At 40.0% G+C, this 24616-nt stretch overlaps 1 protein-coding gene across 3 annotated transcripts in view; it reads right to left on the reverse strand.

Annotated features, from left to right (window-relative positions):
• The window catches only part of LOC126412858 (THO complex subunit 2), a 317539-nt gene that overhangs the window by 172291 nt on the left and 120632 nt on the right, over window positions 1–24616 (reverse strand). For all 3 annotated transcript variants that reach the window (XM_050082722.1, XM_050082721.1, XM_050082720.1), the window contains exons 11-16: window positions 24054–24223; window positions 23779–23965; window positions 12571–12842; window positions 12219–12336; window positions 2496–2675; window positions 2065–2229 (exon numbers count right to left, since the gene is read on the reverse strand). In XM_050082722.1, coding sequence (XP_049938679.1) covers window positions 2065–2229; window positions 2496–2675; window positions 12219–12336; window positions 12571–12842; window positions 23779–23965; window positions 24054–24223 — 1092 coding nt within the window. The remainder of the gene's footprint in view (window positions 1–2064; window positions 2230–2495; window positions 2676–12218; window positions 12337–12570; window positions 12843–23778; window positions 23966–24053; window positions 24224–24616) is intronic.

Genomic DNA, 24616 nt, shown 5'->3' on the forward strand with positions numbered 1-24616 from the left:
ATACAGCAACCGTAAATGACAAACCGCAATTTATGACCAAATACGTTACGCACAACACTCATAACTTAAAATAATTATGAAATTATTTATGTTGTTTGATGCAGCTATCCATGCTACCGCGTACTGTGCAAGTCTCTTCATTTCCAAATACCAATTGCAACTTATACCCAGCTTACCCATCCCGGGCGAAAGGAAATGTGGGAGATCAAAGTGGTGTCAAGGATGCAATTTTGTTTCTTAGAGGCAAAAAAAAAAACAAGCGGATGGTGCAATTCCAAGAGCAGCCATAACTCCTTGTTGAACCTAATGCTGCAAATGTTCCACTGGTTAAGAGTCGTAATGGGGAATGGGAAGGAGACAACAAATGAAAGGTAATCACCTTGGCAACTGCCGGGTGCCAGCCTTCAAAGACTAACTGCTAGAAGGCACCCAGGGTGCTAGCCAAGCACAACCTCACTGAAGAGTGTTAAGTCCTCTGGAGAGGGGAGGGGGGGGGGGGGGGGGCGATGGAGCAGGAAGAATGATTGTCTGAATGCCTCTGTGCCTGCTGCAATAATTCTAATTTTGTCCTCACGATCCATATGTGAGCATTACATAGGTGGTTTAGAATACTTATAGAATCGTCATTTAAAACCAGGTACTGAATCTTTGTAAATGGACTTTCTCAAGATAGCTTACATCCATCACAGGTCTGCCAGCTCAGTTTCTTCAGCAGCTCTGTGACACTTTCCGACAGGTCAGATAAACCTGTGGCTATTTGTTCTGCCCTTCTTTGTATACCTTCAATATCACCCATTAGTCCTATTTGGTTGGGTCCTACACACTTGAGGAATATTGTAGGATGGGTTGCACGAGTAATTTTGGCCGATGCTATCAGTGACTCATTGATATTACAGTCATAGGACACTATGTTTTTTTGTTTTGTGAAGTGCATCATATTACATTTCTGAATTTTTAAAGCAAGCTGCCAATCTTTGCACCACTTTGAATCTTATCAAGACCTGACTGAATATTTATGCAGTCTTTCAGACAGTACTTCACTATAGATAACTGCGTCATCCGCAAAAATCTGTACAGTTGTTCACTAATGAGTCACATGTTTATCCATGAGTGGAAATCATGGAGGAGCTGGCTGGAGAATAGCCCAGTATTTATTCTGTACCAATTGTTAGCTCTTGCCAGTCTCTAATGAATTAATGTCACATTCTTCCGCACATTCTGAGCTGCTAAATTCATTGTCAAACTAAAGATTACTATCACTGTCCATTTTCAAATACACTGCTTACACAACACAGAACTGAAGTTAAAAGTGCACATTTTGTTATTGAGCACTAAAAGGTGCATACAGTCAAGGAAATATCTAGTGGCAAACAGCACCACCAAAATCTAACTGGCAGGTGACCAATATCAGAACGGATACTCCGTAACAGCCTAATACTCAACTATCAGCATTGAACAAATTTAAGTGAGATTTTAATTTTCAAATGTTTGTTCTTATGATGCTAAAGTGAAGGGATTTTCAGATTTTTGCGGTAGAGGGCGACGAAATGGTTAAATAAAATTTCTACATTAATTTATTAGCTGGTTGTGTGAACTAGTAGTGTTAGTATGATATGCATGAGCACAGAAACTACCAGCTTGAATGGTGGTTAAACATGCTATATTTTCATATATTTTGAAAGTTATCTAGTTTACAAGTAAAATTACAATTCACAAGGAGATGTCCAGGAACAAGTAAGTCTGTTTTCCTGCAGTAACAGAGAACAAAGTTTATAAACACACAACTTTCTTTCAAATAACCCTCAACTACTCTCTCTTCAAATTAAATGATACCAAAGTTGCAAATTTTATGATTCTGTCTTGTCAATGATGAGTCATTTACGTGACTTTCTAAAAACCCCTTCTTTTGCTAGGAGGCCTGCTACAGCTTTATATAAGAATCTAGCTATACAACTTCTCTCATCTACATTCAAACAGCTTATATTCCTCGTCCCTTTGTTTCCTCAATTAGCTCTGGACAGAAACTAAATATAAAATGTATTAACAACTTGAAGAATTACTCACATTTATAGCATGCGTAAACATTGGTCTCGCCAGAAAGAATGCTACATCTGCATGCATGTGGTACTCCAGAAGCATTTTATTAATTGATGGCATCTTTGTCACATATTCTTCATTTGACATTGTGGAATTTAAGAATGTCCCAAACTGCACCAATGTGTCTTGACACTTTAAATAAATAAATTTAGATTAATCCAATGAAAGTAAGTGTATCAACTGATATTTGTATCAACAGAAGAATACTATATAAGGGCATAATTCACACAAAAGACACTACAAAAACTAATACAAATCAACATGAAACAAACTCATGACAGAGATACTAGATAACACAAGAACCCATTATTTACAAGAGCTGCAAGACGACATTTCACCCCATAATCAATGAATTTTTGTGCATACATATCACACAGCAAGTAAGTATCACTCCTTACCTGATCATATAATTTTCCTACTAGTTTGAGATGGCTCTTCTCAGTTTCTCTGTACAGAACACAGTACCGCTGTTGGGCCATTAGCAGATATAATGCTACTGCAAGATTTTGTTCCGACAGTGCTTCTTTCAAACGCTGAGAAGATTTCTTTGTATTCCGTACTTGGCTGAAGTAACCTGCCTGCAAATCACGAGTATCAACATATGACTGTGGGAACAAATACCCCTCTTCTCCCACATACATAAAAAATCAAATGCAACTGAAAGCAAATCTGGAATTCACATGAGCCAAGACAACACATCCGTGTGCCAAAAAGAGTACTCTCCACATGGGAGTTCTACAGAAACTTCCAGACCACACAAAAACAAATACTCGAGTTAAAACTTCCAGAAAATTTTTAGTCTTGTTTACAGCACCACTGAGTTTACTCCATGGAAGAATATTTACATTTATACAGTGTATTACATAAATATCTAAATGTATGAAGCGTATTATTTGCGATTTTAAATGTGTATGGATAGAAACTACTTTTGCCCGTATACGTATCAACTGACCTGTTCAATGTCTGCTTTTGAAGTGACACACACACACACACACACACACACACACACACACACACACAGGAAAATTTTTTAAATGCGTACACAGTGATAGAGGAAAAACTACAGTGGGTGGGGCAGAAGAGAAGAAAGAAGAAAACACAATTAACATGGATGGAAAACAAACCTACTACTAAAATTAGTGACTTACTGAGCACTTTGATTACAAAAACAAGTCCTTCCTGATTTGGTAGAACGTAAATACTTCAGGACTAAAGTCTTTTTTTATTTATTGCTTCTTTTAAGCACTTGTTTGCATTATCCAGTAAACTGTCAGTAGTCAATATTACCTCCTTTTCTTCTTCTTTAATTTTCTTCAGTGTCTGTTCACCATGTCCAATATTACTTTTTCTTTCTCAAACTTACTCTTCATATTTGCTTTAATAATTTTTCTTTTTCCTGTTTTCATTGTTTCCTCAGTTTTTCCACAGCTATTCTCATCTTCACAGTACCACTTGTATTCAAATGAGCTTTGCACACCAACTTAAGAAATTCCTCTCCTCAAACACATTCACCACAGCATCTTTTAAACTCAAATGAGCATCCAATGTTCTTTCACACAGAGTTGCAGTGTCTTTGTTCAAGATGGTCCCCTTTCTAAATTGGCACAGTCAAGGGAAAGTACAAGTGCAGCCTCCACAACTTTCGTAACAGTAAAATATTTCTTCTCTCCAGAGAAAGTCTTCTAAAAAAAAAACTCACTCCATCACACATCCACTGGGTTCTTGTCACTACCCAACTTTTCATCAATAGTTATCAATCATCAACTACTGCATGTTCACTTCGCTAAACTCAAAGATTGTAATGTTGTAATGTTAAAAAAGCTGTAAATCCTCATATCTGCGATTCCTTGAGTCTGTTAAGAAGGAAACAGTTGACTTATGTTGGCACATGTAATGCACACATAATCCGTAATGCATTCCAAAAAGAATTGCAACTTTTTGGTGAAAATGGTGTGGATATGATCTTTTTCTCTATAATTTGTTTGATAGCAAAACATATAGTATGGAAGATTTGGGGGGGGGGGGGGGGGGGGGTACAGTGAAATACAAAACATGTTTCATCTAGCTGAGAGATGTTAGAAACAGCTGGAGAGAGACTATTAGAACAGTGCTTAGCTGTTAAGAAATACTTTCTTCAGTCCATACCCCAGCACCAAAAGCAAGTTGATGAGTTCTTTGAAATGCAAGAATACTTTTAAACTATTAAAAGACTAAACTAGCTTAGCAGAAATTATGTTTGATTGTACAAGTGCTCATAAATGTTCAAGATTCACTGGTTTCTTTCAGAAGAGATATCCTCTAATGCATCTAATCTATAAAGAGCTCACAAACTGTGTCAGAACACTCATGAATTGGTTTTGAGAGACTGCTGCCCTATTGAGCCTGGAAGCATTTCGTGATAAGTATTACTTGCCACTGAAAATAATAATATTTAGCACTAGAGAAAATGAACATCTAAACAAGCTAAGCACAGAAAAAAGTTGGTATATTTTGACACAAACTTTGGAAGAACTGTGTGTCAGCTTGGACACACATTTTGGAAAAGTCTTCTTTGCATAAACCTGTGTAGTTTGTCTTAGATGTTTGCATCTTGCAAAGATTTTTACAGACCATTTTCCAAGAATAAAAACTAATACGTTGGTATATGTCTTATAGTGGAAGTGGAACATTAGGGAAGGTAAACCTTCCCTATAGTGGCCGGCACGAAAATAGGGCTTCAAGGTCATCTCGCTGTCTTACAGCATTGCCATTTCTTTTTCTTTTTTTAAATATTGATAATTTCAAATGTTGTAAAAAAAAAAAAAATTGGGCAACTCTATTTTTAGCCTAGAATATGATAGAGTACTTTCCGAAAGAAAATTCTCACCAGCTGCTATGAAAAAAATGAAAACTAATGTTACAAGGAATATTGTAGGAAAATAATTTTTTTACTTCAACCTGCGGTAGTAACAGAATCACTAATGTAATTGGACTGAAAAAATATATATGAACATCCCCAAAGTTTACAGATGCATATGATGCATCTTTTATTTCGGAAACATAAAAGTATTCTGAGATCAAAAACAAAATATTATAAGAGGTGTGAAACTGCCGACTGCGCAGCGAAAAATGTAGTCGCTGATGAATTTTCATTCTGTAGAACTGTGAACAAACTTCCTGTGAAAAAGTTGTTAAGAAAACTACAAAATTGTTTTTGGTAACATTTCAGACATCATTATTGTATCATATCATGTACAGAGGCAAATTACTTCCATGATGTTCCGTGCACAGTAGCGCACAAATCGTTGTAGGTCATCACCAAGAGTTTTGTTTGGATGGCTCGCTTTAATATGACCGAAAATATTCCCTACTTCCCAAAAATACTTTACTGGCTGCTAATACATGTCCTTCATCATTGCATCCATCACTCAAAACACCAATATATGAGACGTAAAAATAATTGTAGTTATTTTGAAGCCAATATTTTCACTGAAGCCGAGCAAAATATTTGTTCGAAAAGTTTTCTGAAACCCAGAATATATCTAAATTTGCTGTAAGCCTATTATTCTCAGCACGCAATACATGCTTGGTACACAAAAACCTCGTTCTTACTACTGCAATGTCCATGTCTTGTGTTTCAAATTTCGTCCATCATTACAGTTTCTAAATTAAAAACCAAGCAGGTGGAGAAGACAGAGCATTGAAGTGACTGGCCAGAATAATCAATTTTATCATGGACATTACCCTCTAATTCTCTAGCCATCTGATACCATTCCAACACATCCTTTCATCCTGCCATCCCCCTGGACTGAACCTACGTTAACCAACCTCACTCCCATTTACTCTTCAGTCTTCTCCTTTTTCCCCTATCCTTTTTAGCCATTCATGCATCTTTTCATTCTAGATAGTTGTGTTTCTCTTTATACTATATACCTCTTTACTTCTGTATATATACTCTTTGGTTTGAAGCTGGCACACTACTAAACAGTAGAATATCTTTGGCTTCCCTCTGACAACCATGCCTCCATCCTTGCTACCCTCCCCGTTTACCTTTTCCTGTTGCTTCATAACCTGGGTTATGAGTAAATGAATCCACTTTCCCTTCTTCCCTTTTTTCCCCTCTCTCCTCCCTGATGATGGAACAATGTTCCGAAAGCTAGGAATGTAAATTTTCTGTTCTGTTTTGTGAATCTATCGTACTGAGCTGAGGTAAGTACTGGCCAGCGCCTCTATCTCTTTGTTAGTATTTGTTTCACATCTTAATATGAGATTTTCCATTAATAATTTTGATACCATTCTCAGTCATACTAAAGTAATACAATCCTAAGTTCTAGCTTTTTGTAAAAGTCATCCAATATCATAGATTTCTATGTTCTTCTTGGAGAATCAGAATAGGTGCTGGGACTGTTCTGATGTTACTGCACTATTTATATATACAGTCAATACAGAAGCACCACAACGTTTTATCATTTTATGAACTGCATTACCCTTACTACGAAACAGCCAGTAAATCTTTCTATGAAAAAAAGGAGTTAAATTTCGAACGTACAAGGAAACCGAATGCAGTAAGATTATATCCGAATGTAAAGGCATTCTATACAGGTTTTTAGGAAAAACTGCTGTTAATTAATGCAGAATTGAGTCTTATTTTATTTGACAGTTACTGCCGAGTAAACTAATCACCGCTACTTGTGATAAATTTACCAGACGTCTACTGTAAGGGAAGAACATTTGCAGTATGCCTTCTATAACTGAAATGAATAGACAAACATTATTAGTCAGCTTTTACATAGAAGGCAATTACCCAAACTGAAGGATCTTTTGGCTCCATGTCTTCAGATTCACTGTCGCTTGTTTAAGGCAGGTGTATGATCGCATATTCCACTATGGTGACTCTTAAACCCTGGTTCAAGAAATCAGTTTCTTGAAATGCTTCTGCGTGTTTTACGCTCCTCCCCCAGTCCTGCTGAGTAACAATGTCAAGAGCTTCGCGTGTTAGCTTCTCGGCATCAGCAAGTTTGAAAGTAGTATTTTCTTTTTGCTACTTCTCGCTTTACTTGGGCCCATATCAATTCAATGGGATTATACTGGCAGTGATATGGTGGTAGACGTACCACTTGGTGTTCCATTTCGTTTGCCAGTTGATCTAATCGTAAGTCTTTTTGGCACCTACGATTTCTTCCTTAGGCAGGAGTTCAGCCTTTGTTTCGACTGAAAATGAAACACTCTTTCTCTTTAACCACTCGATAATATCTGCCTTGCACCAATTTGAACGTGGCAGCTTTTCTATCCATCACGATAATTGACCCTTCTTCCAGTGCACACAACAGTCGAATAAACCAATTCTTAAAAACTTCTCCATTCATTTCTGAATGGTAATCGGATTGGTCAGAACTTTTCCCATCATGAAAAACAAGTTTGGCCTCTTGTATGAAGCCTGTGGTTAATGAACCAGCATGTGCAATGATTAATCGGCCACCTCTACCAGTAGGCTCTTTCAAACCGCCATTTCCTTTGGAGTTGTGCCATATATACTTATTGGTGTAGTTCTGTAAAACTCAAGTTTCATCCAAGCACACTACAGGCCTGGTGTCTTCAGCACGCAAGAAGTGCACTGTATGCAAGAACTTCGCTCTTGCTGCTGCAATGTCTCTGGGTTCCACTAAGAATTTCCATCCATCATTACACTTCTCGAATCAGAAACCAAGGGAGCGGAAAAGATTATTTTCTTTGTCTCTGGATACTCTCCTCTGTTGTAACATCCAAGTACAGTTCTACACACGAGCTATTTGTTAAAAATCGTCTAAGTCAGTCGATTTCTGTTCATGTTCGTATCCCTTTCTTGGGGAATCGAAGCACTCACTCATGTCTGGAGATTCTGCCAATGACACAGATTTGCTAATACAGCCTACAGTTGACTTACCACATGCTTTAGCAGTAAGTTTATGAATTTGCGCAAAATTTAAGTTATTCCTTGCTTCTTCATTGTCAGCCAGATCAGGAAAAAACTTGAGTACATTCGATATGGTAATTTTCGATTGTTTACAACTGTCTTTCCGCCCTTTACGCACAATGACTGGAGGAGTAGTAGGCTGTTGCTCCTGCATTGTTGTTTACCACTGAACACACGTCAAAGCACTTTTCAAAAGACAGTAAGACACTGACATCAAACGTGAACACTCTATATAGCACGGTAACACTGAGCTTTCAGCTGCTCTGTCCTACCGCACCGCTAATGGCACTTACACGGCAACAAAGCCAAAAGGTGTGCAAATCACAGCCCGCAGTCCCTGCAGGCAGTGGCCGTGACCTCTACTTTCATACCGGCCACTCTAGTGAGAGCTTACGATAAACTGAAAAACACACATCCACTAGTGAAGGTGAACCATCACTGTACTCGGCAGGTGAAAGTGCACAGTAGCATATTATCCACTAGTGAAGGTGAACCATTGCTGCTCCTGGGTTATTAACAGTGCGTCCAACAACTCTACCATGCATGTAATTGTTGTCAGCTTGTTATTTATATGTGATACAGCAGTACAGTAATGGCTGACAGTAGTGCAGTTACGTTTCACTTCAGTGCAGCTATTGCTGAATCAGTGAAGTTCTACAAACATCTTTGAGTGGAATGGGGAAACCTCAGTTAAAATTCTGTCTTCAACGACAGAGAAAAGTACAAGTCACTTATCAGCAAGGCTAAATCACTAAAATCTGGATGAAAGAGGGACGGCAACGACGATAAGTTTTTGAAGAGATATGAAGTGTTGGAGGTGAATGGAGTAACCAAATTAATACAATCTGTAACTGAAGAAGATAAGATTAAATACTATGTTGATGATGAAGAACTGTTAGATATTCTGCATGATTCCCCTGTAATGGCTGGCCACAGTGGATGCGACCAAATGCTGAAATGCTTTAAGTCAATGTTCTGTCATACGACATACAGAGATGTCAAAATTTATCTTAGTTTGTGTGAGCCTTGTTTACAAAAGCAAAAAGATACGAAAAAAGGAATAGTAGTGAAGCCAATGCTGTTCAAAGAGCTAAATTGCAGATGTCAAGTTGATCTCATAGACTTCCAGTCGCAACCAGATGGAGATTACAAATTCGTAATGGTTTATCCTGACAATGGTAGAGTGTTCATTAACAAAATAATGAGCAGCTTAATTGAACTATGGCCCAATTTTAAGATTGTCCACAGTAAACCTAGACACAGTCAGAGCCAAGGCAGCATAGAGCAAGCAAATGAAGTGTGTGTGTGTGTGTGTGTGTGTGTGTGTGTGTGTGTGTGTGTGTGTGTGTGTAATATGGTCATCAAAATTACAACTACCACAAAAGCAAAAGGAGCAGTAGCAGAAACCATAGGGTATTTGCTGCTATTAACTGCTTGGGGGAAAGGAAATAGCCTCGTCTTGACCTTTCAGTGCATTATGATCTTAAATGATACACATTCCATGTACTCCTGCATGATTTGTAATCTCAGTTATCCATCTTTGATTAGGTTGTCACCTCAATATTTTCTCTTAAAGAGTCCAGTACACAACTTCCTTGGTACATCTACCATACATCATTTCATCTGGCTACATGTCTAGCCCACCTGCAAACCTTTGTCATAAGAGTAACAATTTCATCTTCCATTCCACAATTTAGTTTTCTGTTTTTGTCTCTATTAGTGATTCCCAACAGTAACATTTTATTGTTCACTTAAGGCCAAATGTATAAACGTTGCTGACAGGAGATCAAATTTGGCGTTAGGTGAGAAAGTGAACTGATCAGAAAGTCAACTATGTTCAGGACTCAGGTCTATTGTATAACACTAAACTTGGATCCACTGAAGCAGGTTCAGATTTGATCTCAGGTAGCACATAACATGCTTGACAACACAGCTAAGATCAGATATTGACACGATTACTGTGCTTCGATGGAAGATATTATCGTACATTATAGCTACGCAGTATTAATTAACGAAGGTATAACCATGAGCAACTAAACAGAAAAAGGAGTGATTGGCAAACTTTTCTCAATATGGAAAAGATTTGCTTCTGGAAACTGAGTTGGACCAGTATAAAGATATCACTGAGAGCAAAAAAACAGATAAAGTCAGTATGGCCAGCAAGGTAAAGGCATGGAGAGAAGTTGCTGTTGACTTTAATTCTCTCGTAAGGACGATACCTTATGGATAGCTCTGCAAGCTGTTGCTATGTCTGCTTTAAATGAATCACCAACCACTATTTGAAAGGTTCCTGTGATGTAAAATCTTAAGGTTAACAGCAATAGGCACATTACGGTCAGCACTTGGTTTCTTTTGAGTGGTTTCATCAGATAGTCTCTAAGCTTCAGTTCCAACTGCTCTGAATTACTTTTCTCCAAACGAAACCTCAGCTTAAATAACTTATTATTTAACTCCAAGAGTGGGTTCACTCTTTCGCAGCAAGTGCGAGGAGCTCAATCTTGTCGTCATTGTCCTCTGTGGACACATCTGAATGTTTAGATGTTAGTAAAGTAAATGAAAGGAAACCATGACATTCACATTGTGTAGGGTTACTGCACACAGAATTTTGCCCAACCGTGGTCCAGAATGTCCAGAAAACGGAGAGTATGGTATCAATTCAACGGTATGGTACAGTGGGGTGTAACAAATAGAAAAAAAAAATTAAGAATTGACATGGGGTCGAACATGCGATCTTCTGCACGGCAGTTCAGAATGCAACCTCTGAGCCACCAAAATGAATGAAACATAGTTATGCGGTTTGTGTACTTCAACACGCTAGCTTATGTTCTCTTTATCAATGCACATGGAATTGTCACAGAAGTTTAGGGATGTGTTCAGTAGTTAACAATTTAATACAAATTGCAGTTACTGCTACTTGGGCCGAAAGAGAAAACATGTAAGTGATGTTGAATCATTATTGGCTGCTGTCAAAATTCCCATACGTTCCCTGCAAATATTTCGAATTTTTCTTTCTTACTCCGCTGCTAAGTCATCTATAAAATGCCTTTGAACTAATCACATAAATTACGAGGCATCTCCCAACAGCGGTTATAAGATTGATCGTTAAGTACAAATGATAGCCAGTAATTTCCTTATACTAGCGTCCCTGATTGAAACAAAGTATTTTGACCATCAGCGGCATGAAAATTGAGTAGTCACATATTTACTTGTCATTTTTTGCGTTAATAACAACTCTTTTATTATTCCAATTGACACCTGCTAATAACAAAAGCTGTGAATCATAGAACCACTACACAATAAACTGACAATTAGAGCTGAGCCTGACTTTGAATTTTTGCCAGTCAAATATGATCAGACTTCACGGCAATATGATCTAGGATTGACGTTTATACAATGCAGTTTTCCAGGTTAATTTTGATCTATGGTCATTTTCTGTCTTAATCTAAGGTTACATGCTTTATACAATCAGCCCTTAGTCTCCTTCAGTTTTTGCTTTCAAAGTCTATGTTGTACTGCCCTTAATGAAAACCAAACTACTATAAAGATTTAAACAAGTGATTTTTTTAACTTTATGGACTTTTCCAAAATCATTTCAGACCATTTTTGCTACTTCGTTCCATTCAGCCAGCATCTTCAACTTTCCTAAGCAGCTCACCATCAACAAAACAAAGAAAGTTGAGTTTCATTAACACATATGGAGATAATGACATTAAAGCCGTTCCCTAAGCTGAATATATACACTTTGTGGCTAGGTCACTGTGTCTATCACTTTACTATCTGATAAAATGTATTTGCTACATTTTTCATACTGTTGTATTTCCTTTTCCTGTCATTCTTGCTTAAATCTAATTCCATTTAAAGAGGTGCTAGAAAATTAGAACTTTCTGATAAGGTGTTTCATTTGTAGTTTGCATAGACTTCTAACGAATACTTGCATAAAATACATTACGTCCACTACCTTTAAGCTGGGGTCTATCTTTTATACACTACAATAATAAACATTTTTATTTCATAACAAAATGTTCAATAAACAATAAAATGGCCTCAATTTTAGGAAATTACTGAGAATAAAATGTGGAAGTATTATTTAAAATTGCACACCAGAAAATCTTAAGTCAATAACTGTCGAATTTAAGTGACAACTTCACTGCATGGCTTCTTGCCTTGCCTACTATATAATTATTTTTACCTCTCCTTTGAGTAGTTCTCCACCTGCCATAGCTTCTAACTGTTGAGGTGTCATTTCCTCTGCAGCCTCTATACCTGCCATCTTTTGCACTACCTCCTTTAGTATTAACAAGTCCAGACTGTAAATGCAATTAAAAATTATTGTGTTAATAACAATAAAGTATCACATTCACATGTGGCTATCCTCTATTCTACGTGATCTAACAAAGTATACTGCTCATAGCACATTAAAACATGGCACATGTTAGATGAAGCAAGTTATGGTTTTTGGAATAACAACTAATGTTTTATAATTTTACAATTCTGTATGCAGGAAAAACACACACAACAGCAACTTCTACATTTGCACTCACCTCTTTTGAGCTTTCAGTTGATTAGCAACATATTGTAAGAGCCCAGTTAGTTCTATGTTATACTTTTTAAAAATGGCCCCACAGAAGGAAGAGAGGCTCTGAAGCCAGAGAGAAATTGAAGTTCCATCATGCTTGAAATGTTCTCGATCTGCACTAGAGAGGGACTCCACAAGGCAGTAACCAAGGACATCGTAAGAAAGACTCGTCAGGTACTTCAGAGAATCAACTATAGGTGTGATAAGATTGTCATATATTTGTATCTGCATCAGCATCTGTGGAAAAATCAATTGTATTCAAAATATTAAAAACTATTAAATACTTCTTAGCATTTACATATCTTATGTAGTTATTTGAATTGATATCCACAATCCAAAAATCACATTTAACAAATAAATGTTGGGAAGAGGAGCAAACAAAGAGTGAAGACATAATAGCTTGCCTCCTTTGATCTTTAGCTTGGTGTGCAAGGAAGAACGGATGGTTATGGATGTCCAACACAGAAAAAGAATTCCAAGGGAATGAATGCTAGTACAAATAAAATGTTGGACACTTGCATAAAACAATTATTTAGCACACTGTTCATTCAGGATATTTTCAGGAGTATAAACACAGCAGGAGTCAATGAAAAAGTAATTGGGCTACATTACTTCATTATTAGAGTTGACTGTAGGAGGCAAAAGAAGTGAGTGATGAGACATGGAAGGCTGCACACCCAAATCAGACAAATTCCAAAACTGGAGATATTACATTCAGCTGCAGAGTTTTATTTCAGAATTTGGATCTTCTATGCACTTCAACGAATAAATCCTGGCATTTAACTCAAGAGAGAATTAATGTAACCAAGGAAAGTTTAATATATCAATGAAAATAATCAGTTTTTGAAAATATAGTTTAATTTGTTAGTTAAAAAGAAAAACCTACTGACTAAGCAGTGGCAGGAGAAAACACACATAAATGTTTAAAGTGCATCCTTTTTGATCTGTTAGTTCCTTTTTCTGGCAGGAGGGATGAAGGAGAAGGAAGAGGGATGAAGGAGGATGACTGGCGGGAGAGCTATGGAAAAGTCACCCAGAACCCCATTCAGGGGATGAGTAGGAAAGGGTGATTGTTGGGGACGGCATTGGGTGAGATTTAAAACCCTTACAGATGGGAGACAGGGTAATAAGAAAGACAGAGATTACTGACAAAAGAACGTGCAGTTAAAAAAAAAGTAAAAAAAACAGAAAACCAAGTGCATTTTTAACACAAATGTAGGCCCGGTAGGTGATGAGAACCAGGGATATGTTGTAATGATAGTTCCAGACACTGGGTTGGGTTGTTTTTGGGGAAGGAGACCAGACAGCGAGGTCATCGGTCTCATCGGATTAGGGAAGGAAGTCGGCCGTGCCCTTTCAGAGGAACCATCCCGGCATTTGCCTGGAGTGATTTAGGGAAATCACGGAAAACCTAAATCAGTATGGCCAGACACGGGCTTGAACCGTCGTCCTCCCGAATGCAAGTCCAGTGTCTAACCATCCAGACATTGGTTCTGAGACACTGGTGTCAGGGTTCTCCAGGAGGCATGTGCAGTGAAACAGGCATCTAGGTCATTACCATCATGTCATACAGCATGCTCGGCAACACAGTATTGTGTGTTGCCAGTACACACCCTCAGTCAATGTCCATTCTTTGTAACTGATAAATTGGTGGTAGTCACACCAATGTAGATAGGCAAACAGTGTTTACATAACAACTGGTACACAACATGTCATTTCACAAGTGGTCTCTCTTTGATAGTATATGCTTTTGCCAGTTACAGGGCTGGTGTAGGTGGTGGTAGGAGGGTGCATTGGCCAAGTTTTTCTTACTGCAGGGGCCGTGATGGGGATGGGAGCCAAAGGGTAGAATAATGGGTACAGGTGGAGTAGGGGTGTCTGACCGGGATATTGTGAAGGTTAAGCGGACGACGAAAAGCAAAATGCAAGAAAGTGTAAAATACAGGAATGCATAGGAAAAACAGCAAGCAAAATGAATAAATTACTGTTACTGTCATTCTCTCTATATCATTCAAAATGTGAAATTAAAACAATTTAAATTTTGCCTGTTTAAAAAATTTGCAATAATTAATTTTGTTCCTTTCCAACTGCAATTAGCTCTACTTGTCACAGAAGCCGTGGCTGACTGCAGGCACATACAAATGTGCCCGTTAATTCCTCTTTTAGTTTTGATCATGTCCAATTGTGTAAATAAAACACAGAAGTAAAGGTCTTTCATGAAACCACATTAGAAAGATATTTATGTCCTAATGAGAGACTTACAATTGATAATCATTATAACATTTTGGCAAATAAAATTTGTAAAACAATATTTGTTAAAACACTAAAGTTGGCAGTCTTCATAAACAGAGAAAAATGGGCATGAAATCTACAGCTAGTTGCCAACAAGCAGTTCTCTTATTTCAGGTTTCTCCTGGGTGAGAAAGAAGGTGGAAATTGTCATCATGTTACAGAGCATCCTGAGAAGGACTGTTTACATATGGCATCAGTCCGTAGCAACCTAAGACAGCATGCCTAGTACAGATTAGCTTACTTCACGCAGAAGTAACAACGATTCTTCAAGGTCCATTGTAGATACAGCCATCTTTAAAAGGGGCGTTTTTATATAAATGACTTGTGAAATTATATTGAAGCTGTTGTAATACAGTGACTTAGCATACTTTCCCACCTTCCAAACACTGCAAATCTATAACACAGATGGTCGTGACCCAACACATTAACAATCAAAATCTTGATTATCGCGCTAACACTACATTACGCGATCAATAGCTCTGCATATACAGTAAAACCCCTTTTTAACGAATCTCAGGAGCCCAAAAAATTTGTTCCTTAAAAGAGGGTTTTCCTTAAATAAGGGTTTAGGTCAAAATGCACTGCAAATAAGTGTTCCAGAATCAAAACTGAAACCTAGGCTATTTAGCCCATATAAATACTCCATAATCACAATCTCACCTTGTGCTGCATACAAAAAAAAAATACAGTGAACATGAAAATGTTTCTTGGCAAATTTAAAACTACTCGATATATTTATAATACTTTTTCCCCCCAAATATTTTGGATGTTAGGTCGCAGCAAAAGTAATCTTGATTTAAGAGGAGAAAATTTTATTTAGCTAATGGCACTCAATGAATTAGATATCACAATAATGAATAAAGCTGCTATACTGTCTTTATTTCTGAAAAAAATCTAGAAGAGTAGTCTGCTACTTCCTTCCAGCACAGCGTACTTCTAGAAGTTGTCGTTCCAGCTGATTAATACTGTTAAGAACTGACTCATCCACAACGAAGGATGAGAAATACCTTCTAACAGTCTCAAGTTCTTCCACAGCTGCAGAAAAACTTGGTGTTGGTGAGTCCACGTCCACATCTTCATCATCATCATCCTTGTCACCACCACTGTCACCACCAACTGCAGTTTTTTCACCAATATCAGCAGCAAACAGCTCACTCATGTACATAGTGGGTGTAGAAGTAAGTACATTATCATCACACGAAATAAACTCTTGGAATGTCACAGTCTCAGGAACATCTGTAACATTCCAATCTTTTTCAGGGATATCGTCCTCCACAAACGTGTTGCACCACAGCCAGCATTTGCAAAGCAGTTTATGACAGTCTGCTGTGTGACTGCATTCCAGGTGGCAACAAAAATATGCATGGCCTGTAAAATATTCAATTTCATAACTTGCTTCCTCTGCAAGAATGAAACTGATTTCTGCACTAGAGCCATTCTATATCTAGCCTTAACTGAATTGATTATGTGTAAGTCCAGTGGTTGCAAGTGACTTGTGCAGTTAGCAGAAAGGTACACAACATTTATACTTCTTAAAAATGAGGTATCTTTGGGATGAGCAGGGCATCTATCTAAGATAAGTACAATCTTTCTTCCTGCTGCGCCCATCTTTGAGTCCAAGCTCCTCAGAAACCTTATATAAATATCTGTCGTCATCCAGGCATTTTTGTTAAACTCATATTTGCACGAAAGTGTCTTTATGTTCTTAAAACACCTCGGAGTTTTAAATTTACCAATAATTAAAGGTGGCAACTTTTCACTTCTGTCATTGTTCACGCACAACAATGCTGTCATTCTCTCTTTACTTTTTTGTCTCCCATGACATTTTTCACCCTTAATTGAAAGTGTTTTAGATGGAAGGAGGCTATAAAATACACCAGTCTCATCGGCATTACAATTTTTTTTTTTTATTTATTTAATGATCTAGCCAGCTGTTAAATGCACTGAAGTTCTCATATCCCATCCTCAGTGCAATTCCTCGGGCCTTCTCACACAACAAATTACCACTTATGGGAATATTTGTGGCTCTTATTTCCTGAAACCAGTCTAAAAGAGCAGTTTCTACGGCTCTGAAAGATGACTCACAAATATTCTTCCTTTCTGTTGAACATGAACCATGTGCTTCTAAAGTTAATAAAGCCTCCATATTTTTCATTATTCCGCACAAAGATGATGGCACCAAATCGTACTTCTTTGTAACGTCGCATAATTTCATACAGGTATTGCGATTCTCTTCGAAATCCTGAATAATTGTTAGCTTCTGCTGTATCGTCAGTTTTCTTCATTTGGTGGCCATATTACACGTACAAAAACACTATTGTAAGTAGACTACACAACCACAGTATATATTTAATGCTTTCACTTTATAGCGTCAGACACGACAGCTGGAGCGCGATAGTGCGGAAGAATTGTGTTTTTAAATGATCAGTTTAACATTCACCAATCTCGATAACTTCACAACTATCGATATGAGACCAATATACGAATGCTAACGCGGACATCGATTTTAATAATGCAATGATCAAAACCTAACGTTACGATTTAATGTCCGAAAACAAGAAGTGCAGCTGCAGACCGTATTTTAATTTGTGAATTGTAACACACGTATTCCTTAAAAGCGGGATTTAAAAGAAAGCGCGATTCATTAAAACCGAATTTCAGGAACACTGTTTTTATGGCGTTATCGCCGGGACCAATGAAAGTATTCCTTTAAAGTGGGATTTCCTTAAAAGGGGGTTTGTTAATACGGGGTTTTACTGTAGTCTGCGTTTTCTTCTTTGTTCCAAGACTGACTTTGGGGAGGAATATGATGCACCTTTTGCAGAAATCTGTATAAAAATAAATATTAAAGGTCGTGATAATGTCAAGGAAAACAGAAAATGCGGGAAACGTTGTAACACAAAAACATTAATGACAGGAAAAAAGCATTGTATCGAGAGAATAGGACTTCCGATGAGGCCGAAAAAAATAAATATAAAAATTCCGAAGACATAAAATGTGAGAATGTAAAATCAGGGTTTTACTGAACGCCTTTATTCATGTTCTTTTAGTTTTCTGCACCTTTTATTTTTTTCCCCTGCCGCCTCCTCTATCATGTATAATGCGCTTCTTTCACCTCTTATTAACCCATGGATGTTTTTATGTCAGTTATCTCTGTCTTATTTATTATGTTATCTTCAATCTTCAACCTTTATGCTCTCAGGTTTTCAAATCTAATTTGGTGCAGTCTCTAACAACCAGCCAGTCCAATATGTATCTCACGAACTGGGGTACTGGTCGACTTTTCTGAACTCTACACCTTTTCCTAAACCTCATCAGACCTTTTCCTTCTTCCCTCTTCCTTCCCTAACAACACTTCTGCCAGTAGGAGCCACTGGCTGCAAGCTTAACTTCTATATGTATTTATTACTGCCACCGCTTGGTGAGCTGATTTTTTATCGACCAAATTATATGATAATTTCAAGTAGAAGCTAAGCTAGGGACTTGAACCAATTGTTGTGACTCGCCGATTATTCAAAGTGCCGCCGCGCAATTACGCACGTCCTCTACGTGCGGCGCTGTCTGCCAGCCATGCAGCAGCTGCGGCACCTAAGCGGCCAGCCGAGCAGCGGCTGCTAGACTGAGACTCAGTGTTTAATCGAATGTCGACTTGTTCACAGGTCCACTTACTCAGTGACTTATATGTGTTGTTGTGTTGTCCGAAATATATGTGTTTTAACTTTGAAGATTTAACAATTGGCGACGAGGTAGTGGATTTTTCCTTTTCACCGTTGTCTCACAGGGTTCCATGGCTACTGTCGAGCAGCTCTTGCAAAATCTCCTTGAACAGCAAACGCTTCTAACATTGGCGATTCGCGATTTCGTCGCGGCGTCAAATGTGGGGCGTTTCTCGTCGTTGGCTGTACCTCCTTTTCCACCTTACGACGAGACGGCGGAAGACTGGTCTGATTATGAAAAACGTCTTCGACAGCACTTTATGGCATTTCATGTCACGGACAAACAACCATGTAAGTCTCTGTTCCTTTCCTGGATTTCACCTCAAATGTATCGGTTGTTGTCGCAATTGGCCCCTTTGAAGGATCCTGCGTCTTTGTCCTTTGCTGAAATTTGCTCCCTTCTGTCTGTCTATTTTCAAAAGCAAACGCATGTGGTAGCCTCTCGTGTTGCCTTTTATCGTTGTCAAAAACAACCAAATCAGTCCTATCGCGCTTGGGCTGCTGAACTTCACGGCCTCAGTCGAAAGTGTCAATTTGTTACTGACGTTCACAAAGAATCCTATGCCGATTCCATGGTACGGGATGCTATTATCCGGTCGGTGCCCGACAAAGAAGTTCGGCAACGTGCCCTTCAGTTGGCGAATCCGACTCTAGATGAAATTCTCTCCATTGCACAGTCTTTTGAAATTTCTCGCGCCGCTGGGGCGCAAATAGAAGCGTGGGGTGACGTCGGGGAAATACAACCTCTGTGCGCTGTTGACGACGCGTGCAGCGCGTCCCCGCCGGCCGACGTGGCCGCAGTACGCTCCCACGCGCAGCCTCGGCCTAGCCATAAACAACCCACTAAGAAACTGCAGCAAAATCCCCGGCAACTTCCTTCATGTCCACGGCGTTTTACGAAACATTCACGCGAGGATTGTCCCCAACGTTGGGCTGTGTGTCACAATTGCAAAAAGAAAGGTCATGTGTCTTCCGTTTGTAAATCCGACCGCATACACGATGTTCATGAACATGACGCTATTCTGATTCTGTGTTGTCTGTCAATTGCACTTCTTCCCTTTCAGGGAAGTTATTCCTCACAGTCCAAATCCTTGGTCGAGATGTTCGCATGCAAGTGGATACTGGTTCTGCTGCCACTATAATTAATTCTCAGACGTATCTTCAGCTGGGTTCTCCACTCCTGTCCCGTCACTCGGCAATTACGGACGTACAATAAACAGAAGATTTCTCTCTTGGGACAGTTTAATGCTGAGGTATTTTACAAATCCGTCGTTCGCACTGTTCCCATATTTGTGGTTGACCAGAGCAATGCAGAAAATCTTTTTGGTTTCGATGCCTTTCGCGTTTTTGGGTTTTCCATAGATGACTCTGTCAATATTGTCTCTGACGCTATTCCTTATGCTCAACTGGATTCCTTGTCGACCACATTTTCGTCCCTTTTTTCTCCTGGGTTGGGCCGTGCAGACGACTTTGAAGCTCATATCACGCTCAAACCTACTGCTCGGCCTAAGTTTTTTCGGGCTCGGCCCATTCCTGTGGCCCTTCGTGATCGGGTAAAACGGGAGTTGGATCGCGTCACTGCTTCAGGGGTCTTGCTTCCTGTCACTTCCAGTGAGTGGTCCTCTCCTGTCGTTGTAGTTGCTAAGCACAATGGTGATATTCGTCTCTGTGGCGATTTCAAAGCCACTGTAAATGCTCAATGCCTCATCGACACTTACCCTATGCCCCGTCCTGAAGAACTGTTCACTAAACTCGCTGGAGGACAGTATTTTTCTAAAATTGACCTGTCAGAAGCTTATCATCAACTTCCTCTTGACGCTGCTTCCCGGCAGTTTCTGGTCCTTAACACGCCTTTCGGCCTCTATCAATACCAACGCTTGCCATTCGAGGTTGCTAGCGCCCCTGCTCTTTTTCAGCGAATCTTGGAACAATTATTGCTCCCTGTCTTGGGGTGTATCAATTACATGGATGATATAGTTGTCACTGGCTCCACCACTGAAGAACATCTTCAAAATCTCCGCACACTTTTTAATGTCTTACAGACTGCCGGTCTTAAGTGTAATCTTCAGAAATCACAATTTTTTCAGGCATCTATCACGTACTTAGGGTTTCAACTATCTCGGGATGGTATTCGTCCGCTTCAACACAATGTTGCTGCAATCGATGCCCTTCCTCGCCCTACATCTGTTAAGGAACTGCAGGCCTTCTTGGGGAAAATAGCATACTATCACAAGTTTTTACCATCTGCGGCGTCGGTGGCTCAGCCGTTGCATCGTCTGTTGCATAAAAACGTGCCTTTTCACTGGTCCGCGTCATGTGACGTGGCTTTCCGGAAATTAAAGACTATGCTGAAACAGGCCCCGTGCCTGGCTACTTATCGACCTGGCCAACATCTTGTTCTTGCCACAGACGCCTCTCAATACGGGGTCGGTGCAGTCCTTGCGCACCGTTTTTCTGACGGTTCGGAACAACCCGTCGCTTATGCCTCCAAAACGCTCACGGATGCCCAACAAAAGTGTTCTCAAATTGAGAAAGAAGCTTTGACCATCATTTATGCTCTTCATAAGTTTGGTGCTTTTCTCTATGGCTCAAAATTTCATCTTGTTACGGATCACAAACCACTTGTTTCCTTGTTTCATCCATCAACGTCACTTCCCGACAAGGCTGCACACCGCCTCCAGCGTTGGGCTCTTTACTTGTCCCGTTTCAATTATGATATTCATTTCCGGCCAACGGCTCAACATGCGAATGCTGATGCTTTGTCTCGCCTTCCCGTGGCTCCGGATCAGGCATTCGATAGGGACGAACTTTTGTGTTTCCACCTGGATGTTGCTGAGCAGCGGGTTGTGGACGGGTTCCCCATCACTGGGGACAGGCTGGCGGCTGCTACGGGTTCTGACCCTACCCTCTCCCGGGTTTCACGCCGTATTCAGAAGGGTTGGCCAGATCGCCCGCCCGCTAAGACTTCTGATCCGTTGCGGAACTACTACACTTTGCGCTACTGCCTCACGGCTAGGGATGGTGTTATCATCCTCTCCACTGACAATGCTTCGCCGCGTGTTGTGATACCTGCGTCTTTGCGTGCTTCGGTCTTGCGCCTCCTTCACCAGGGGCACTGGGGTGTGTCTCGCACAAAATCTCTGGCGCGCCGTCATGTGTACTGGCCTGGCATCGACTCTGAAATCGCACACATGGTCGCTGCCTGCGGCCCTTGTGCGTCACAGGCCGCTGCCCCAAAGTCATCTTTGTCACCGTGGCCTTCGCCTGAGAAGCCCTGGGAGCGCATTCATGCTGACTTTGCGAGACCCTTTTTAGGTACTTATTGGCTCCTCGTAATTGACGCCTACTCTAACTTTCCTTTCATTGTCCGTTGCACGTCACCTACCACCACGGCAACCACCAGTGCTCTCGCCCGCATTTTTTCTTTGGAAGGCCTCCCCTCTACTCTTGTTACTGATAATGGTCCGCAATTTGCCTCTTCCGACTTTGCGGATTTTTGTGCTCGTCATGGTGTTACGCATGTCACGGCCCCGCCGTTCCATCCACAATCCAACGGTGAGGCTGAACGACTGGTCCGCACATTTAAGGCTCAAATGCGGAAATTTCTGACTTCTTCTGCTGCTGATGATGCGCTTCTCCAGTTCCTGGCGTCTTACCGTTTCACCCCCATGGGCGATCACAGCCTGGCTGAGCTCTTACATGGCCGACAGCCCCGCACGCTACTTCATCTTCTGCAGCCTCCCACCTCACGGCCGCGGGTGCCTTCACTTGGCCGGTTCACCGCCGACGACCTCGTCTGGGTACGGGGATATGGCGGGCGGCCAAAATGGAGCCCGGGCCGCATCTTACGACACCGTAGCAGGTGCCTGTATGAAATCCAGACGGACACGGGTGTTGCAGTGCGTCATTCGGACCAGCTTCGGCCTCGGGTGCCAGCAACGCCTGTTCCGAATGCCGCCACACCACCTTTGGCTCTACCTGATGCTCGGGATCTTGGCATCTCTCAATACTCACAACGCAGCCCTCTCACCGTCATCGCGATGCCAGCACCAGAACGGACGCCACCAGGAGACGTGCCCATGCAGGAACCGGAGGACCATCCTCTGTCAGAGTACATCCACTCGCCTCCTCCTCCAACGGACGCAGACACATCGCCCATGTCTCCTGTCATATCAACTGGACTTGCCGCAATGGGCGGATTGGTGCATGGACCCCCAGCAGATTCGACCCCTACGTCTCCTGTCATCTCGACCCGTTATCATCGGGGACACTTCCGTCCGTACGGAAGCCTCCTCCTCGAGACTTTACGGCGAGTCAAACAACGCCTATGGACGTTAGCCATCTCCAGGACACCTTCATCAAGACCAGTGCAACCATTTCAAAGGGGGGAAAAGTGTTGTGACTCGCCGATTATTCAAAGTGCCGCCGCGCAATTACGCACATCCTCTACGTGCGGCGCTGTCTGCCAGCCATGCAGCAGCTGCGCCACCTAAGCGGCCAGCCGAGCAGCGGCCGCTAGACTGAGACTCAGTGTTTAATCGAATGCCGACTTGTTCACAGGTCCACTTACTCAGTGACTTATATGTGTTGTTGTGTTGTACGAAATATATGTGTTAACTTTGAAGATTTAACACCAATGGTATCTCAAATGCCATTCAAGTATCTTATCACCCTGCCACATCGTTCACTACGGAATGTAAAAGCTCTTTTCAGAGGTTAATGAGCTGTTGGTATTTTATTACCTTTATAATGCCTTAAACTGCATTTTGCATTTGACAAATTCAGTAGCAGCATACAATTAAATCTGATTTAAATCAATGGCAGCTATATCTACAAACCTTTTGTTTAATTAGTACTCAAATTATAATTTTCAGATGAAAGTTGATGAGAATTATATTTACACATGACATTAAGTGAAAAGAACTGGAATATCTGATATCATATCACTCCAATCGAATTTTCCTGTACGCATACTTTATAAAATATTATAAAGGGATTTGAAAATTACATCCTAAGATTTCTGTTCCTATCCAAGTAAATAAAATGCAATATCAGGGATGAGAAAAAAAAATAAATAAAAAGGAAACGATGTAACTTTTTCAATTTTGAAAAAAATCCTTATTATTTTACTTCAACAAATAAGTAGGTTTATACCACATACATACATAGTCAAAGAAATACCCCGGTGCACAATGAGTCAGCTTTCCAATTGATCTTCCAACAGGTTTAATATTTTCCTTGCTCACGCGTTTCATCAAAGATTTTATCTTCTTTAGTTCATCACCACGTTTACGCAAGAGTTTTGCATGAGACTTATAGGTTTCATTTTTCCATCGACTGTACAAGCAGTACCTGTGGTTTCAGAACAACATTAGGTATAATTTTCAAATAAAATGTGTAAAATTCTATTAATCGAATCATACTAGTGAACAACTGCTACCTGAACTGATATGGGTATAGTTTCACTACATTCCACACTTCCTCTGCAATGCAACAGTTACATTCCATGTATGACAGTGATGGTAGTATAACTTCATCCAGGAGTGTTATCACGTCATAATATAAACCGTCTGATGAATTTTCTTTTGGAGGCTGGCCATCTGCAGCACACTGAAACAAGTAATTCATTTAATCAAAATTTGATCACTAAATGTAAGTTTTAAATCTCTTTATGGCCTCGGAAAAGTATCCTTTTGAAAATGTCTCAAGTTGGTTGCTATATCTTGACAACAAGTTGAACACAGAATTCTTAGGTGCATTTTCAGTTTTGAACAGAAAAAAATAACATGAAGGTAACAAACACGTCTGGTGAATAAAGTGAATAGTGCAACAATCAATATTCACTGACAAACTAGTGAATGAGCTGGGTTATTTTCTTACAGCACGGAAAAAAATCTAAGGTAAATATGTTTTGGTGAAGATGTAGGGTATGAGTTACCAAGCATCTGAATATCCCCTGATAATACACCTTATTTAAACTTTTACATACAGATATAAATTATT

This window comes from Schistocerca serialis, chromosome 7, assembly GCF_023864345.2.
Source record: "Schistocerca serialis cubense isolate TAMUIC-IGC-003099 chromosome 7, iqSchSeri2.2, whole genome shotgun sequence".
NCBI lineage: Eukaryota > Metazoa > Arthropoda > Insecta > Orthoptera > Acrididae > Schistocerca > Schistocerca serialis.